This window comes from Chlamydotis macqueenii, chromosome 4 (assembly GCF_036417535.1).
Source record: "Chlamydotis macqueenii isolate bChlMac1 chromosome 4, bChlMac1.mat, whole genome shotgun sequence".
Classification (NCBI taxonomy): domain Eukaryota; kingdom Metazoa; phylum Chordata; class Aves; order Otidiformes; family Otididae; genus Chlamydotis; species Chlamydotis macqueenii.
The window spans coordinates 34,791,292-34,810,761 of record NC_141559.1 but is presented as its reverse complement, the minus strand read 5'-3'; the positions used below and the strand labels follow the sequence as shown (position 1 = coordinate 34,810,761).

The following is a 19,470-nucleotide window of genomic DNA, read 5'->3' as shown; positions in this document are numbered from 1 at the left end:
CACATCTTCTCTCCTATTTTTTTTTTTCTGGTTTCCCCTTCTTAAATACATTAGCACAGAGGCATTATCACGGAACGTTCCGCTACCAGTTGGCTCGGCCTCAGCCAGCAGCGGGTCCGCCCTAGGCCCGGCCGAGTCCACTGAAGAAAGGGGAACCACTTCTAGAGCAGCTTGTTCCAGAAGCTGCCACCTTAGCCCCCCCTCACTAAATAAAACCAGAACAAGCTGTTTCTTTCCATCTGTACTATTAGTGTCTTTGGTACACAGTCAACCTCACCTACTTGGCAAAGTTAACTTGCTTTTTTCCTAATCATTGAATCCAAGTATGTTTGCTCGAAGAGAATCTGCAATACATCGTTTTGTTAAAAAAAAATTAAATTATTCAGTGGGCAGATATCTCATAGATGAACCCGTGGCATTCATTGTCATGCATAAGATTGCACTGAGTTCCATCTTAGCTTTATGATCGTCCAGCTGGTCACGCAGCAGTTGCTTCAAACCCTGTTCATAGAAGCAGCACAGGTTTCTGGACAGAGCATTCTTAGCTAGACGACCTCAGGAGAAAAAAGTGACCTTCTTCTGTGAATCAATCTCACCTTTACACTGCAGAAAAATTAACGTTTTAAGTGCTTTTTTTGTCAACTGGTGAGAAACTATATAAGATTCTGGTACACTTATTTTACCTTTTAAGCAGCTCTTAATTACTCTTTCTCACATTAGATGCAAAAGCATTTAGAGTTGATCTAAACCTGTTCCTACTTCAGCTACTCTGTTTCAATTTTTCCCAGTGACAGAGGCCAAGGGGATGAAAAATGCGACTGTGAGGCTCTCTGGAGCAGAGAATAGGGCTGGGACTGAGATGTTGAACTTGTCTAGGAATAGTCCTGTGTCTCTGTAGGTTCTATGGCATATTGCAGCAGCCTCAAACTGCTGGCCCAGAAGGGCCTGAGTTTCCTGGAAACTCTTTTTCTTACCTGCCAGTACCCTTCCAATACTCTGGACACCCAGCAATCCGCAGATGTCTGTAAATGGACACCTGGAGTGAACCCTCTCTCTTCACTCTGTTTGAAGAGCATCTGTCAAAGTGAAGAGTGAGTCTCTTGGGAAGCTTTGGGGCTGCTCTGCAATAGCTATCTGCAGGCATACTCTTACCTTCTGGAAAGCATTGGGAAACTCCAAGTAGCTTGTTTCTCACTGCAAATTTCTAAAACACCAGCTTTGCAAAAACATGAGATTCCAAGACTTTCTGGGGATTTTTTTTTTTTTAAATGGAATTTGTGGTGTTCTGTAAATTGATGGATATGGTTGCCCCACAATATATTAGGAGACATAAATATAACTAGAATGCACAAAGCAGTAGTGAAATAACTGTGAATGGAAACTCACATCAAACATTAAGTTTATCTAATAAGAATCATAGAATTATAGAATCATTTAGGTTGGAAAAGCCCTTTAAGACCTCAGCCAAGATTGCTGATAAGTGATGGAAAGTGGCTTGGTGAACACTTCTGCCAGCCCCCTCAGTATCATTGGGTAGATCCCATCTGGCCCTACAGACTTACGCGTCTAGATTTGGTAACTAACCAAATGTAAGCTTAGAACGATGACTTAAAACGTGTAACCACTCCTCTGTGAGGTAAGGACACTGAATTCTGGAGGGTTTCCTTGGATGGCATCCTGATCCAAGGGCAGAATCTCCAATTGAGAGCTGCTGCTTCAAGGAACGCTGCCTCAAAGGGGTCTCCCAGCAGACACCAGTTACAACCCAAGGGAAACCAGGGCTTGTGGTCCGATACGGTCAGGTCAGCCCCCATTGGTTAAGGTGGTCTCCTAGGCGTGCTCGTTACCTGGAGACCCCAGCAGCCACTGCGTGGGCTTGGCTAGAACTTTCAAGGGCTTTCCAGGCACACTCACAGAGAGTTGGTTAAAACAAATTCATTTATTTTCATTACAATAAAAATTATATTGTTATTTACAATGTATCAAATAAAGGGCCCACAGGGCCCATCAGTTCTTTCCAGTGGGATGGCTGGTCCCATCCCCTTATACGTGCTAACAGCACTCTCAGCTGCAATGGCATCTTCAGCTGGACCAGGGCAGACTCCCCAAACTCCCGTTACGCTCAGCTCCTCTCGAGCAGCGTCATCTCCACGCCTCGTTTGTCCACATCTGCGGCGCAGACTGCCCAGGCAGTCTCTGCGATCAGCCTGGCCCGGTGTGCGAAACTGTCGCCCGGGCCCCGTCCGTCTGAGAGGAAAGCAGGTCCTCAGGGTCACGGGCATGGCTGGAGAAGCCTGGGGCCACCAGCACGTGGGCGCAGAGCTGCAGACCTGGGACGTGCAAATTGTCCTGCTGGGTGGCGTCGCCCTCGGTCTGAAAAGCTGCACCTCGACAGCAGCGCAGCTCTCCGGCCGCGCTGTGCTGCTGGTGAAGGCGGCCTCTGCCTACTCCAGGCTCAGGTAGGACACTGAGCTGCCTTGCTGCACTGCAAAAGTCATCTCAGTGCAGATGTTCATCTTGGAGGGGCTTGTCAGCTGGAACCTGCAGGAGTGGGAGGAGGGCAGCACCATGAGCTGGCAGTCGTGCGACTGAGGAAAAAGCAGCCAGGCTGATCTCACCAGCCCTTGGGCCCAGCAGGCGATCTTCTCCACGTCTAAGTAGGAGCACGTGCAGAGGGTACGCAGGAGGTACGAGCTCCGATCCGTCCGCAGCTTGTCCTCGGGATGGTGGAGAAAGCACAAACTGTCCCCCAGCAGCTGCTCCCTCCAGCACATGCACTCCAGCCCCACACGCACGCTGCAGCGCCTTGCTGGCAGCTGCCCCGTGGTGGCCGGCTCCAGGCTGAAAGAGTGCCCGGGGGGTGGCCGCAGGAACACCAGCAGGCGGTAGGAGATGCTGTCCTCATGGATGCGCCAGGTTTCATAGCTGTCATCCATCCCAACGGCTGGCTGCATCTGCGGCATCAAAGTCCTCTTGGAAACCACTTGGCATATATCAAGGAGGTCGCCCGCCAGCTTCTTCAGCACCTTGCACGTCTCAGGCAGGCCCTGCAAAGGCGATGCACTCCCCTCCACCCTCCAAGAGAATAGGGAGAGATAATATGAGAAAAAAGGCTCGAGGTTTCATAGAATCATAGAATCATAGAATCACATGGTTGGATGGGACCTATAAGATCATCTAGTCCAACCGTCTTCCCACTACCATTGCTGCCACAGCTACTAAACCATATCTTGTAGCTCCTCATCAAGCCGCCTCTTGAACACTGCCAGGGACGGCGACTCCACCACCTCCCTGGGCAGGCCATTCCAGTGCCTGACCACTCTTTGGGAGAAAAAGTTTTTCCTCACGTCCAATCTAAACCTCCTCTGGTACAGCTTGTGGCCATTTCCTCGGGTCCTGCTTGTTGCCTGGGAGAAGAGGCCAAACCCCTGCTCATCACAACCTGCCTTCAGGAAGCTATAGAGTGCAATGAGATCTCCCCTGAGCCTCCTCTTCTCCAGACTAAACAATCCCAACTCTCTCAGCCGCTCCTCATAAGACTTGTGCTCCAGACCCCTCACCAGCCTTGTTGCCCTTCTCTGGACACGTTCCAGGGCTTCAATGTCTTTCTTGTAGTGAGGGGCCCAAAACTGAACACAATACTCGAGGTGCGGCCTCACCAGCGCCAAATACAGGGGGATGATTACCTCCCTGCTCCTGCTGGCCACACTATTTCTAATGCAGGCCAGGATGCCGTTGGCCCTCTTGGCCACCTGGGCACACTGTCGGCTCATGTTCAGCTGAGCATCAACCAACACCCCCAGGTCCCTTTCCTCTTCACAGTCCTCCAGCCACTCAGCTCCGAGCCTATAGCGCTGCATGGGGTTATTGTGGCCAAAGTGCAGGACCCGACACTTGGCCTTGTTGAACCTCATCCCATTCAGCTCAGCCCAGCGATCCAGCCTATCCAGATCCCTCTGAAGGGCCTCCCTACCCTCAGGCAGATCAACACCACCACCCAACTTGGTGTCATCTGCAAACCTACTGAGGGTACACTCAATCCCCTCGTCTAGGTCATCAATAAAGATATTGAACAAGGTGGGCCCAAGTTCCGACCCCTGGGGGACACCACTTGTAACAGGCTGCCAGCTGGACTTGACTCCATTGACTACTCCCCGCTGGGCACGGCTCCCTAGCCAGTTCTTTATCCAAAGAAGGGTATACCTACCCAGTCCACGGGCAGCCAGTTTCCCTAGGAGAATACTGTGAGAGACCGTGTCAAAGGCTTTGCTGAAGTCCAGGTAGACCACATCAACAGCCTTTCCCTCATCCACCAGTCTGGTCACCCAGTCGTAAAAGGAAATGAGGTTGGTCAAGCACGACCTGCCTTTCGTGAACCCGTGCTGGCTGGGCCTGATCCCCTGGATGCCACTCATATGCCGAGTGATCTCACCCAAGATTATTTGCTCCATAGACGCTCCCAGATTTTGCTCCCAGACTTGTCTGGGAGGCTAGGGGCGGCTGGACCAACCTCTCACACACCGGAGCGTGGTTTTGCTCATATTCTCGGGAACAGAATTAAGACTCAAAACGGAGTCAAGTGCCAGGTAACTTTATTGACCCGACAAGAAGATTGTAAATGGAAGAGAAATGAGATAAAGGAAAGAGGGGAAAGAGTTTTGGTTGCAATAGCTACCACCACAGAGCTGCAGCGTCCCGACAGTTCAGTTCGCTCGATGGGGGAACGATCCGTCCGGCGTTGGTCGTCTCGATGTCGATGTCGGTTCCGTGGATGTGTATTCCGGCGAATGTGTATTCCGTTGAGTGAATGAAGTGAAGAGAAGAAGAAGTGTAGAAGTGTAGAAGTGTCTTCCGTTGAAAAATGTTCCCCTTTTTATGTTGGTTGTTTTCATTGTATTTTAAGAGCTGGTTTTCCCAGCCGCACCCCTCACCTGGCGGTGATATGCATGCCCATTACCGGGCGATCCATTACCGGGCGATATGCATGCCCATTACCAGGTGATATGTATCTCTGGGCCCATGGCGGGTAGGGCTAGATTTCTCAACCAGCTCTGCATTCAGGTTCGCAAGACAACAGGAGTTGCCTTGCAAGATAACGGGAAGCCATTGCTCGGGTGGTGGTTTGCTGTTTCAACAATGTTGAGACAAATTTTTGACACAGTCTATTACACCACCCCGTGGCTCAACATTGTTGCCTCAGGGACGGAGTTCCGTGGTGGCAGAAATGATAGAGGAAAGGAAAGAGAAAATTAAAAAAAAAAGAGAAGAGAAGACGAATAAAAGAAGAAAAAAAAGATATATTCAATTCTAAACATTATTGTTTGTCAGGCAAGTTACAAAACTAAAAGAAAGAAAGGTTCTTTCCTAAACTTCATGACAGTACAAAGAGACGTAAATGCTAACTAAAAGCAATAATTAAAAAAAGAAAAAAAAAATTTCTCTTAACTATCTATGTAAATGATCTTAACATATCTAAATCTAATTAACAACACTTATGTTATCTTATAAAACTAAAAATTTGTCCCAGGCAGAGTTTGAGGCTTATGGCTCCGGGGAATCAGAAGAAGCAAGTAATTGTTTACAAGGACAGTCACAAGGAAAACAAAGATAAACCAACAAAACTATAGCAAAGCACAACATCATAAATGCCTCAAGATAAAGCACCATCGAAATGTTAAGCATTTTGTTCATTTTTGCAACCCTTTTTTTCTTTGGCAAAACAGTTCAGTCTTTGCTTTTTGGTGAGGCTGGCAACCAAGTCCTTGTGGAGCTTGTGGCTGTGCAATCCTGGTCCACCGGAACTGGGGCCTGGATACGCAGCAGGAAAATGGATTTCCCTGCCTCCACCTCAGAGCACAGTCAATAAACAATAACACTATAAATTTGCTGTCAATTTTATACCACCCCATGGACCCATGGTGGTTCACAAAAAAAACCAAGAAACCAACCAAACAAACAAAATCTCATATCATTCCATCGTCTAGCGATGTTGAGACATTAATTAAACATTTCAGTCTCTATCAGGTACACAGGAGGTACGAGCTCCGATCCGTCGGCAGCTTGTCGTGGGGGTGGTGGAGAAAGCACAAACTGTCCCCCAGCAGCTGCTCCCTCCAGCACATGCACTCCAGCCCCACACGCACGCTGCAGCGCCTTGCTGCCAGCTGCCCCGAGGTGGCCGGCTCCAGGCTGAAAGAGTGCCCGGGGGGTGGCCGCAGGAACACCAGCAGGCGCTAGGAGATGCTGTCCTCCTGGATGCGCCAGGTTTCATAGCTGTCGTCCATCCCAACGTCTGGCTGCATCTGCGGCATCAAAGTCCTCTTGGAAACCACTTGGCACATTCCAAGGAGGTCGCCCACCAGCTTCTTCAGCACCCTGCACGTCTCAGGCAGGCCCTGCACTGGCAATGCACAAGCCAAAGACTTGACACCACTGAGGTCTTCCTCCTCATCTTCCTCCTTCTCCTCCGCCTCCTCGCTGCTGGAGCTGTCCTGCTCACTGCAGCTGACAGAGGCAAAGTTCACTTCCCTGGCCAGCCAGCAGATCTCAGCGAGCAGGACCATGGCTCCTGCCGTGGTCAAAAGCAGCCGGTGCTGCAACACAGACCGGAGGAGCCAGTCTTCCCACATGCAGTTGCTCTGCTCCATCTCCTCCAGCAGCTGAGTCATCTCCTCACGCAGATACTCCTCACGCTGCTGCATCTGCTGGGCCGTGGCCACGTCTATCTGATGATGGCTCTTCAGCCCGTGCTGGATGGCCAGCACAATCACAAGGAGGCCAAGTCCGGCAGCCATGGCCTGGAGGAGGCAGGAGAAAAAGGGCCTCAGCAGGGCTGGGTGGCCTGGAGCACGGGACCGGGGCAGTGGGGCAGGAGCTGCCTGGAGCTGGGGGCCCGTAGGAGAGGTGGGAGGGAACAAGGGCAGGCTTTGCAAGCACTGCAGGGATGGGAGCCACAGGCTCTTCCCACACAGCGTTTGGGCACTGCTGGCAACAAGCTTGAAGGGGCTGCAGGCCCTGGCTGGAACCAGCATGGGGCCCGTCCTGCCCAAGCCGCCCTGATGACCAGCCCCTGGCTGGGCTGTGCCCCGAGAAAGGGCAAGGGACACCAGAGCGGAGCCTCCTGAGGCCCCATTGCTGACACACAACAGCGTCCTGACACATCCCCAGGGCCTCTCTGGGCACCTGCCACCACAGGGAGCCCCGAGCACCTCTCTCCCCAGCCCCGAGGGTGGTGCCGTGCCCTGCCCTGAGGGGCTCGCCTCTCCCTCGGGGTTAGAAACCCCCTGGCCCCTCCTCTGTGCTGTCACAGCCACCACAACAGCATCACCCAGACGGCAGGCCCCAGCCTTTGTCCCCACCGCCCAGCTCAGTGGCTCCTGGCCATCACACCCAGTACAAACCCATCCGGCAGCAGGGAGCTCACAGGGACTCTCTTGACAAAGCAGGCAGACGGCCCCCATTGGTTAAGGTGCTGTCGTAGTTTGGCCCTGGTCAGGACCAGACTACGCCTTCTCTCTCTCACTCCCCCCCACCCTCCAAGAGAATAGGCAGAGATAATATGAGAAAAAAAGTCTCCAGGTTTCAGATAAGGAAAGGGAGAAATACTTAAATTTACCGTTAGGGGCAAAACAGACTCGACTAGGGGAAAACTATTCACTGATTGCTAAAAAACAGCAGGACAATGAGACCGAGAACAAGATAACCTGCCCCCACCCCTCCCTCTTCCCGGGCTTCACATTATCTCTACCACCTTCCCCCACCCCCTGAGCGGCACAGGGGGGGAAGAGGGAATTGGGGTTACGGTCAGTTCATCACGCGTTGTTATACGCTGCTGCTTTGGCGTCGGGGGAACAACTCCTCACATTCCTCCCCTGCTCCAGCGTGGGGTCCCACCCACAGGCCACAGTCCTTCATGAAACTGCTCCGGCATGGGTCCTCTCTTCCACGGGGTGCACTCCCTCCAGAACGGCTGCCCCAGCGGGCCCCCCACGGGCCACAGCCTCCTTCAGGCATCCACCTGCCCCAACGTGGGGTCCTTCACGGGTTGCAGGTGGATCTCTGCTCCTCCATGGACCTCCATGGGCTGCAGGGGGACAGCCTGCTCCACCATGGGCTGCACCAATGTGGGCTGCAGGGGAACCTCTGCCAGGAGCCGCATTACTCCTGCCCCTCCTTCTTCACTGACCTTGCCGGCTGCAGCCGTTCCTCTCACCACAAAAATTCTTCACCACAGGCAGGCAGACGCCTCTCAGCATCTCTTCACGTCTCATCTCCTCTCCACTTCTTGCAGCCGGGCCGGGCTGATGCGGGCCCAGTCGGCCGCCCGGCGGGAGACCAGAGGCTGAGGCCTGCAAGGCCCACAAGGCTCGCGCCTCTCCCTCTCTGCCCCTGCTCAGCATCTTCACATCTTCTCTCCTATTTATTTTCTGGATTCCCCTTCTTAAATACATTAGCACAGAGGCATTATCACGCAACATTCTGCTACCAGTTGGCTCGGCCTCAGCCAGCAGCAGGTCCGCCCTAAGCCCGGCCGAGTCCACTGAAGAAAGGGGAACCACTTCTAGAGCAGCTTGTTCCAGAAGCTGCCACCTTAGCCCCCCCTCACTAAATAAAACCAGAACAAGCTGTTTCTTTCCATCTGTACTATTAGTGTCTTTGGTACACAGTCAACCTCACCTACTTGGCAAAGTTAACTTGCTTTTTTCCTAATCATTGAATCCAAGGGTGTTTGCTCGAAGAGAATCTGCAGTACATCATTTTGTAAAAAAAAAAAATTATTCAGTGGGCAGATATCTCATAGATGAACCCGTGGCATTCATTGTCATGCATAAGATTGCACTGAGTTCCATCTTAGCTTTATGATCGTCCAGCTGGTCACGCAGCAGTTGCTTCAAACCCTGTTCATAGAAGCAGCACAGGTTTCTGGACAGAGCATTCTTAGCTAGACGACCTCAGGAGAAAAAGTGACCTTCTTCTGTGAATCAATCTCACCTTTACACTGCAGAAAAATTAACGTTTTAAGTGCTTTTTTTTTTGTCAACTGGTGAGAAATTATATAAGATTCTGGTACACTTGTTTTATTTTACCTTTATACAGCTCTTAATTACTCTTTCTCACATTAGATGCAAAAGCATTTAGAGTTGATCTAAACCTGTTCCTACTTCAGCTACTCTGTTTCAATTTTTCCCAGTGACAGAGGCCAAGGGGATGAAAAATGCGACTGTGAGGCTCTCTGGAGCAGAGAATAGGGCTGGGACTGAGATGTTGAACTTGTCTAGGAATAGTCCTGTGTCTCTGTAGGTTCTATGGCATATTGCAGCAGCCTCAAACTGCTGGCCCAGAAGGGCCTGAGTTTCCTGGAAACTCTTTTTCTTACCTGCCAGTACCCTCTGGACACCCAGCAAGCCGCAGATGTCTGTAAATGGACACCTGGAGTGAACCCTCTCTCTTCACTCTGTTTGAAGAGCATCTGTCACAGTGAAGAGTGAGTCTCTTAGGAAGCTTTGGGGCTGCTCTGCAATAGCTATCTGCAGGCATACTCTTACCTTCTGGAAAGCATTGGGAAACTCCAAGTAGCTTGTTTCTCACTGCAAATTTCTGAAAAAAACAGCTTTGCAAAAACATGAGATTCCAAGACGTTCTGGGGATTTTTTTTTTTTTTTAAATGGAATTTGTGGTGTTCTGTAAATTGATGGATGTTGTTGCCCCACAATATATTAGGAGACATAAATATAACTAGAATGCACAAAGCAGTAGTGAAATAACTGTGAATGGAAACTCACATCAATCATTATGTTTATCTAATAAGAATCATAGAATTATAGAATCATTTAGGTTGGAAAAGCCCTTTAAGACCTCAGCCAAGATTGCTGATAAGTGATGGAAAGTGGCTTGGTGAACACTTCTGCCAGCCCCCTCAGTATCATTGGGTAGATCCCATCTGGCCCTACAGACTTACGCGTCTAGATTTGGTAACTAACCAAATGTAAGCTTAGAACGATGACTTAAAACGTGCAGCCACTCCTCTGTGAGGTAAGGACACTGAATTCTGGAGGGTTTCCTTGGATGGCATCCTGATCCAAGGGCAGAGTCTCCAATTGAGAGCCCCTGCTCCAAGGAACGCTGCCTCAAAGGGGTCTCCCAGCAGACGCCAGTTACAACCCAAGTGAAACCAGGGCTTCTGGTCCGATACGGTCAGGTCAGCCCCATTGGTTAAGGTGGTCTCCTAGGCGTGCTCGTTACCTGGAGACCCCAGCAGCCACTGCGTGGGCTTGGCTAGAACTTTCAAGGGCTTTCCAGGCACACTCACAGAGAGTTGGTTAAAACAAATTCATTTATTTTCATTACAATAAAAATTATATTGTTATTTACAATGTATCAAATAAGGGGCCCACAGGGCCCATCAGTTCTTTCCAGTGGGATGGCTGGTCCCATCCCCTTATACGTGCTAACAGCACTCTCAGCTGCAATGGCATCTTCAGCTGGACCAGGGCAGACTCCCCAAACTCCCGTTACACTCAGCTCCTCTCGAGCAGCGTCATCTCCACGCCTCGTTTGTCCACATCTGCGGCGCAGACTGCCCAGGCAGTCTCTGCGATCAGCCTGGCCCAGTGTGCGAAACCGTCGCCCGGGCCCCGTCCGTCTGAGAGGAAAGCAGGTCCTCAGGGTCACGGGCATGGCTGGAGAAGCCTGGGGCCACCAGCACGTGGGCGCAGAGCTGCAGACCTGGGACGTGCAAATTGTCCTGCTGGGTGGCGTCGCCCTCGGTCTGAAAAGCTGCACCTCGACAGCAGCGCAGCTCTCCGGCCGCGCTGTGCTGCTGGTGAAGGCGGCCTCTGCCTACTCCAGGCTCAGGTAGGACACTGAGCTGCCTTGCTGCACTGCAAAGGTCATCTCAGTGCAGATGTTCATCTTGGAGGGACTTGTCAGCTGGAACCTGCAGGAGTGGGAGGAGGGCAGCACCATGAGCTGGCAGTCGTGCGACTGAGGAAAAAGCAGCCAGGCTGATCTCACCAGCCCTTGGGCCCAGCAGGCGATCTTCTCCACGTCTAAGTAGGAGCACGTGCAGAGGGTACGCAGGAGGTACGAGCTCTGATCCGTCCGCAGCTTGTCCTCGGGATGGTGGAGAAAGCACAAACTGTCCCCCAGCAGCTGCTCCCTCCAGCACATGCACTTCAGCCCCACACGCACGCTGCAGCGCCTTGCTGGCAGCTGCCCCGAGGTGGCCGGCTCCAGGCTGAAAGACTGCCCGGGGGGTGGCCGCAGGAACACCAGCAGGTGCTAGGAGATGCTGTCCTCATGCATGCGCCAGGTTTCAGAGCTGTCATCCATCCCAACGTCTGGCTGCATCTGCGGCATCAAAGTCCTCTTGGAAACCACTTGGCACATTCCAAGGAGGTCGCCCACCAGCTTCTTCAGCACCCTGCACGTCTCAGGCAGGCCCTGCACTGGCAATGCACAAGCCAAAGACTTGACACCACTGAGGTCTTCCTCCTCATCTTCCTCCTTCTCCTCCGCCTCCTCGCTGCTGGAGCTGTCCTGCTCACTGCAGCTGACAGAGGCAAAGTTCACTTCCCTGGCCAGCCAGCAGATCTCAGCGAGCAGGACCATGGCTCCTGCCGTGGTCAAAAGCAGCCGGTGCTGCAACACAGACCGGAGGAGCCAGTCTTCCCAAGTGCAGTTGCTCTCTTCCATCTCCTCCAGCAGCTGAGTCATCTCCTCACGCAGATACTCCTCACGCTGCTGCATCTGCTGGGCCGTGGCCACGTCTATCTGATGATGGCTCTTCAGCCCATGCTGGATGGCCAGCACAATCACAAGGAGGCCAAGTCCGGCAGCCATGGCCTGGAGGAGGCGGGAGAAAAAGGGGCTCAGCAGGGCTGGGTGGCAGGGAGCACGGGACCGGGGCAGTGGGGCAGGAGCTGCCTGGAGCTGGGGGCCCGTAGGAGAGGTGGGAGGGAGACAGGGCAGGCTTTGCAAGCACTGCAGGGATGGGAGCCACAGGCTCTTCCCACACAGCGTTTGGGCACTGCTGGCAACAGGCTTGAAGGGGCCGCGGGCCCTGGCTGGAGCCAGCATGGGGCCCATCCTGCCCAAGCCGCCCTGATGACCAGCCCCTGGCTGGGCTGTGCCCCGTGAAAAGGCAAGGGACACCAGAGCGGAGCCTCCTGAGGCCCCATTGCTGACACACAACAGTGTCCTGACGCATCCCCGGAGCCTCTCTGGGCACCTGCCACCACAGGGAGCCCCGAGCACCTCTGTTCCCAGCCCCGAGGGTGGTGCCGTGCCCTGCCCTGAGGGGCTCGCCTCTCCCTCGGGGTTAGAAACCCCCTGGCCCCTCCTCTGTGCTGTCACAGCCACCACAACAGCATCACCCAGACGGCAGGCCCCAGCCTTTGTCCCCACCGCCCAGCTCAGTGGCTCCTGGCCATCACACCCAGTACAAACCCATCCGGCAGCAGGGAGCTCACAGGGACTCTCTTGACAAAGCAGGCAGACGGCCCCCATTGGTTAAGGTGCTGTCGTAGTTTGGCCCTGGTCAGGACCAGACTACGCCTTCTCTCTCTCACTCCCCCCCACCCTCCAAGAGAATAGGCAGAGATAATATGAGAACAAAGGCTCCAGGTTTCAGATAAGGAAACGGAGAAATACTTAAATTTACCGTTAGGGGCAAGACAGACTCGACTAGGGGAAAACTATTCACTGATTGCTAAAAAACAGCAGGACAATGAGACCGAGAACAAGATAACCTGCCCCCACCCCTCCCTCTTCCTGGACTTCACATTATCTCTACCACCTTCCCCCGCCCCCCGAGCAGCACAGGGGGGAAGAGGGAATGGGGGTTGCGGTCAGTTCATCACGTGTTGTTATACGCCGCTAGTTCATCGTCGGGGGAACAACTCCTCACATTCCTCTCCTGCTCCAGTGTGGGGTCCCACCCATGGGCCACGTTACGGTGGGGGTCTGTTACAGGCCGCCTGTTGACGCAGAAGAAACGGACACTGCTGACGACCAATATGATCAAGCAAATGCTGATGTATTTTTGATACATCCCGGTTAATATAGCCCTTCTAATTCCGTATCATGCGCAAGCTCTCTACTAATTGGTTAACTATATCATGCACACGCTCCTAGCTAAAATATGATTCGTTAAGTCTCTATGTTCATGCGCATGGCTCTCTCCACCTGCACCCTGCTTCACGTTCAGCCCCCAGTCACGTATGCCAGCTGTTTTCCTTCTTCTCAAGGTTGCTTCGTTTACTTTCTCACAGGAAGCTTCATTACTTTCTCACAGGCGGCCTCATTATTTTCTCACAGGTGGCTTCAGTACTTTCTCACAAGCAGCTTCAGTGATGTCCTTGAGGCCCACTGCTCACAAACATAACAATTCCATTCAGTCTGGATTGGTCACTAAGTGCCCCTGGTACTCCAGGTATCCAATAAATCCCCCTTTTTGTTTTGAACAATCCAGACCCACTTTCATCATACGTTCCATAGCTTTCACAAAGCATTTTAAAATATACCCCAAAATCATCAGTGTCAACAGCAAACCCGTCAATAATACCAACCCATAAACTATCAAATCTTTTAGCCAGCCTGTGACCCCCAAGGATTTCAACCAGTCTGTTAACCTGCTTTCCACTTGTATTGCATGCATGTTGCATCATAACTCTGCCAACTGACAGTGTATTGACTTAGAGTGATCAGAAACATTCATGCAGCACATCCCTTCAAAATCCTCACATCCATGTCCATGCGCTAATAACAAAAAATAAATGGCTGCTAGATTCTGCAAAAATATCATGACGCATGCTATCCATGTCTTCTAATAATCCTGATAACATGCTAGAGGTTAAATTCATTTGCTTTTGTGCCCAACAAGCTAATTTATTTAAGTTAGCTAAAGTTTCTGCAGTTGCTGCCCAAGGAACAAATAAAGATAATGCTATCCGCTCAGCTGTCCCCAACAGGGTTACATTGCTGTCACAATGGGGAGTCAATACTTTTAGCTATCTTCTTGCTCGCGTATGATTCCGTAATGTTCTCATAGGTGGAGCAAACACTATCAATTTTCCAAAATAACATGGTCCTCCTATAGCCCTTTTTGGTACTCCTGACCTTATTTTACTACAATATCAACTAGGTTCATGGTTGTTTGTGGTTTTTTTTTTTGGTTTGGTTTTTTTTTTGTGCCAGATTGTCTGTATTGAGTTATTAATAATTTTTTGCAAGCATGGTATGTTAATGATTATGCCTAGTATGATGCCTAGTATCACAATTCCGATTTTAACCAAGGACAGCAACCACCCAGTTATGCCACACACAAGCTTAGTTAATAAAATTACTGATCACACGTTATACATATTCATGATTACGAAGCAAAGCTAAGTTTCACTACCTTCTAGTAATTTTCTACTATAACATTTTTCTACTATTATAGATATAACAACTCCAGTAACTTTCTTATCTATAAGAGCAATGACAAGTTTTCTGCAGGCCTCTGTTGAAACAAGCCATAAATTCTGCTAACAATGTTTTGTATCTTAAAGCTTCCCTTCTCATTCCATGGCTTTCTTCCTGAGAGCATGATTGCATTCCTCCCCCAAGGTCGGTGTGCTTTCACTGATACCGTACTGGCTCAGCGAAATACCACATCTCCCCCTTCTTTGTTTATGAGAAGAGGCTTGTTTCAACGCTTTATCTGTTAAAGTCTGCACACATTTTAAGACACAGAATATAGATCAAAATACATCTATAAAAGGAATGAATAAGCATCCTACAGCTATTAGTAACAAGCTTGTATCAAGTCACCAAAAGATTTCTGAATATATCAAAACCGTCACTTTGTTGCTGTTTTTGTACTCCTTTTTGCAAGTTTTGAATACTTTTGTCAATAGATTCCGAATGATCAGACAGATTCATGCAGCAAAGCCCATCAAAATCCTGACAATCATGATTTTGTGCTAATAATAAAAAAAAATCTATTGCTGATCTATTCTGTTACTAACCCAACTATGCCAAAGACACCGCTGAGCAAGAGGATGATTATCAGCCGGGTCAGAGCAGAGAAGGGAGACAGGCGCAGCACCTTCAGGGCGTCCCCTGCTGTTAATAACGTGTGCTCTGGGCCCGTCCTCTCCCCCCCGCTCCGAGCCACCGCTGTTTATACCCTCAGCAGATTCAGTGAAAGAGTACTGACCAGGTGTTGCTGCATGCGTGGCCAGCGCATACAACAAGGCCTGACTAGACGTTGCTGCATGCGTGGCCAGCACATGCAACAAGGCCTGTCAAAATATGTGCTCTGCAGGCTAACAGTGGTTCTGTTTTGTAAAGTAGCATAGTATATAGAATCTACATCAGTTAACAGCGTTAACAGTGCCGATGCAGTTGTATTTATTTGCTTAGCAAGCCAACAGTCCAATTTATTTAGGGTAGTTAATGCCTAGGCACTTGCCACCCCAGGTGTAAAGACGGAAGCAGCAATAATTTTACTTAGTTTCCAAAACTCTGTATTATCTTGGCAACCAGATTCAATGCTAGGTATGCTTTGTTTAGGTCTTTCATGCTGTCTGGATTTTGATATGTGCTCGCATGATTAAGTCACGCTGTGTCGTTGCAATGTATAGATCTTAAAGCATTTACAATCATTACGCCTCTAGAAACATTAGCTCTTGAATAGTTAAAAAAAAAAATAGACAGAAGTCCATCTTTACTGATCCCAAAAAGTTCCATCTTTTGTAGTTTTAGCACTCAGCACTCGTGGCTGCTGCTGTTTTACACAGAGTTGCCGTCCTACCGGTATCTGGCAGGTCAACCAAACATGTTCTGAAATACCCGCAGACGATACAGACAGGGATCCACTTGTTCACTGCTCCTGTAAAGACATAAGCGTATGCCTTCCCCCATGTTATAAGAGGGAAGGGTCCTTCCACTTATACAAAGCTTGACTCAGACAGGAGTATCTGTTAACCATGTCAGGGGCGGGGGGGTGGGAGCGCCTGGCGGTGGCTGTGGCCCCAGGCATATAGGAGAAAAGAAAACTAAAACCTGAGGTTTAAGACAAAAATAGGGAGGGATCCTTAAAGCCACCGCTACAAGCAAAACAGACCATCACTAAAACCAAAGCAGGATAAGGAAAAAAGGAACAAGACAACCTCCCCCCACCCCTCCCTCTTCCCAGCAGTTGCCCTGTAGTAGATCCTTTTGGCAGCACACTAAGGGCTCTCTTAGTTGTTTTTTGTTTGTTTTTTTTTTTTCATTAGCATTATTAAAGGCAAGCAATTCTAAGAACTTTGCTTTCATGTCATCATCCAGATCAGGGTGAGCCATAATTGCAGTGTGCAACCGATCAATAAATTTCCCATATGGTTCTGTGGGACCTTGCCTTACTGATGTAAAGGCAGGTCCGGACTTTTCATCGTGCACCCTAGCAAGCGCTCTATAAGCCAAATCTTGGCCCAGTTGTAACACTTCGGTAGCAAATTGCGCTTGCCAATCAGATCGTGTGTAGGGTCCCGCTCCCATCAGCATTTGAGTTTGCACCCCGAATAATGGATCACCCTGTTGTCGAGGCGTTGCAGGTGCCCTATCACAAGCAGCCTGCCAGTACTGAAAGAACTGCAGCTGCTGCAACGGTAGCAAAAGCATCGGGACAATCATTCTAATACCATAAGGAGCTAACAACTGTGACAAAAAAAATATGCTGCAACACAGATTGAGTATATGATGATTTTAGCCCATACTGAGTAACTGCACTTTTCGCTTCCTTCAGTATTTTCCAGTCTAATACTTGCCACACACTTCTCCCAGTATTACTGGTCACAACTGGAAATGCCATGGGAAAAGGCTCTCCTTCTATCACGACATCTCAAATCACCCCTTTCCACCGCGCTGTTGGATTCGGATCCCCGGCCCCTCCCGCCGGCATCCCTTGCAAAGGTGCAAAAAGACTGATCTCACCCGATGCTCCATTCGGAACGAATAGGTTGGACGCTGGCAGGTCTCGATGTGGCACAGGCAAAGGAGTTGACAAGTTTCCCAGCGACGCTTCTAGGCGAACCTCTAGGGCTTCCAGCCTTTTTAGCGTCTCTTGCAGCTGTGCGTCCTTCAAGCCGGATGAATGTTCATCCCCCTCTTCCTCACGCCGCGGTGGTAGGGAAGAAGGTGGTAACGGGGGATAAACCGGAGCTGTTGGTGCCGGCGAAAAGGCTCGTGACTCTGAGCCTGCACTGGCGCAGCGTGGCGGGGTGCCTGGCGGTGGTGCATGTGATGGTGGTGAAAAGCCTTTGGCAGTTTTTCCCTCTGGTGCCCACATATCTATAGTTATAGGGGCTGTGGCTGCATTTCCTGGAGTCCTTGCTGGGGCTCGAACCCCCCCCACCCTCAGCACGAGCCGGGGCGGCAGCAGGGCTCGTTAAACCCGAGAACAGCATGCTGGTAGCGGAGGTGGACCCGTCGGCTGGAGTTAAGGCCGTAAAAGCAGATGTGGCGACTGAATGCTTGGCTTTCATGCTTATCAGTGTTTCGTTAATTAGCCTCCACACGGTGGAGAGTTTGCTCGCCTCCTTTGATCCTTTACTTATTTCATCCCACAGCTCTTTTCCTATCTTTTCCCATGTCGGGAGTTCAAAAGCATCATCAGCTGTGGAGATTGATTCCCTTTTCTTTGCCCACTGCAGCAAAGCTTCTAGGACGGCCGAGTCATACCTCAGTCCTCTCATAGAGAGCATATGCTGGAGGAGCTTAACCACTGCTGACTCCTCTTTGGTCAGTGTGGACCCCATCTCCTCCCCGGCCGCTCGCCTGGCCAAGACGAGATTCCCTCCGTACCTTTTGTACCTTTTTGCGCTACAGCGACTTCCCGAGTGCCGGGGCAGCACTCGCCTTCGACCGGCTTCCGCCCCCTCTTTTCTTCTTTCCTTCTTCGGTTCCATCGGGATGTCCAACACCGATCCGAGGGTCCCTGTTCGGGCGTCACCTGTTGACGCGGAAGTAACGGACCCTGTGGGGTAACGTTAGCAGGGCTGCATGTATGCAGGAGGGGCAGTCTGCAGTGATTCGCGCGCTAGGCGCGGATAGGTCCATGGGCGCAGGGGGCAGGTGCGTCCACGTACGTGGTGGGCACGGATAAGTCCACGGGTGCAGGGGCAGGTGCGTGGCAGGCACGGATAGATTCATGGGCGCAGGGGGCGGGTGCGTTCGCGTGCGTAGCGGGTGTACGGGTATTTAACCCTGTGTTGCACAGCATTAAATTGAAGGCTTGGCTTGACGGTATCCGTGTGATGCCCTGCTTTCCCCGGAGCGCGGCTCCGGTGTGTGCGGGGAGGTTAGCTGGCAAGACAGCCGGCAGGACACTGCTGACAACCAATATGATCAAGCAAATGCCGATTTATTGTTGATACATCCCGGTTAATATAGCCCTTCTAATTCCGTATCATGCGCAAGCTCTCTACTAATTGGTTGACTATATCATGCACACGCTCCTAGCTAAAATATGATTCGTTAAGTCTCTATGTTCACGTGCATGGCTCTCTCCCTCTCTGCCCCTGCTCAGTGTCTTCACATCTTCTCTCCTATGTTTTTTTCTGGTTTCCCCTTCTTAAATACATTAGCACAGAGGCATTATCACGGAAAGTTCCGCTACCAGTTGGCTCGGCCTCAGCCAGCAGCGGGTCCGCCCTAAGCCCGGCCGAGTCCACTGAACACAGGGGAACCACTTCTAGAGCAGCTTGTTCCAGAAGCTGCCACCTTAGCCCCCCCTCACTAAATAAAACCAGAACAAGCTGTTTCTTTCCATCTGTACTATTAGTGTCTTTGGTACACAGTCAACCTCACCTACTTGGCAAAGTTAACTTGCTTTTTTCCTAATCATTGAATCCAAGGGTGTTTGCTCGAAGGGAATCTGCAGTACATCGTTTTGTAAAAAGAAAAAATTATTCAGTGGGCAGATATCTCATAGATGAACCCGTGGCATTCATTGTCATGCATAGGATTGCACTGAGTTCCATCTTAGCTTTGTGGCCGTCTAGCTAGTCACGCAGCAGTTGCTTCAAACACTATTCATAGAAGCAGCACAGGTTTCTGGACAGAGCATTCTTAGCTAGACGACCTCAGGAGAAAAAGTGACCTTCTTCTGTGAATCAATCTCACCTTTACACTGCAGAAAAATTAACGTTTTAAGTGCTTTTTTTTGTCAGCTGGTGAGAAACTATATAAGATTCTGGTACACTTGTTTTATTTTACCTTTTAAGCAGCTCTTAATTACTCTTTCTCACATTAGATGCAAAAGCATTTAGAGTTGATCTAAACCTGTTCCTACTTCAGCTATTCTGTTTCAATTTTTCCCAGTGACAGAGGCCAAGGGGATGAAAAATGCGACTGTGAGGCTCTCTGGAGCAGAGAATAGGGCTGGGACTGAGATCTTGAACTTGTCTAGGAATAGTCCTGTGTCTCTGTAGGTTCTATGGCATA

At 50.5% G+C, this 19,470-nt stretch overlaps 1 protein-coding gene and 1 pseudogene across 1 annotated transcript; both read right to left on the bottom strand.

The window, feature by feature from the left end:
- Window positions 1-2,444: 2,444 nt before the first annotated feature.
- Window positions 2,445-6,794, bottom strand: LOC147600924 (inositol 1,4,5-trisphosphate receptor-interacting protein-like 1). Its single transcript, XM_086746123.1, has 2 exons — window positions 6,411-6,794; window positions 2,445-3,068 (listed from the first exon to the last, which is right to left on the bottom strand). The coding sequence occupies exons 1-2, from the start codon at window positions 6,792-6,794 to the stop codon at window positions 2,445-2,447; spliced, it is 1,008 nt and encodes a 335-aa protein (XP_086602249.1).
- A 4,045-nt stretch (window positions 6,795-10,839) lies between these two features.
- Window positions 10,840-11,841, bottom strand: LOC147600923 (inositol 1,4,5-trisphosphate receptor-interacting protein-like 1; annotated as a pseudogene).
- Window positions 11,842-19,470: the final 7,629 nt, after the last annotated feature.

What these genes read in the sequence shown, in the direction of transcription:
- LOC147600924 (XM_086746123.1), bottom strand. Translation starts at nt 6,794, where the DNA reads ATGGCTGCCGGACTTGGCCTCCTTGTGATTGTGCTGGCCATCCAGCAC. An exon ending in GTGTCAAGTCTTTGGCTTGT is followed by an intron (nt 3,069 to 6,410) that starts GCATTGCCAGTG and finishes TGGAGGGTGGAG; the next exon opens with GGGAGTGCATCGCCTTTGCA.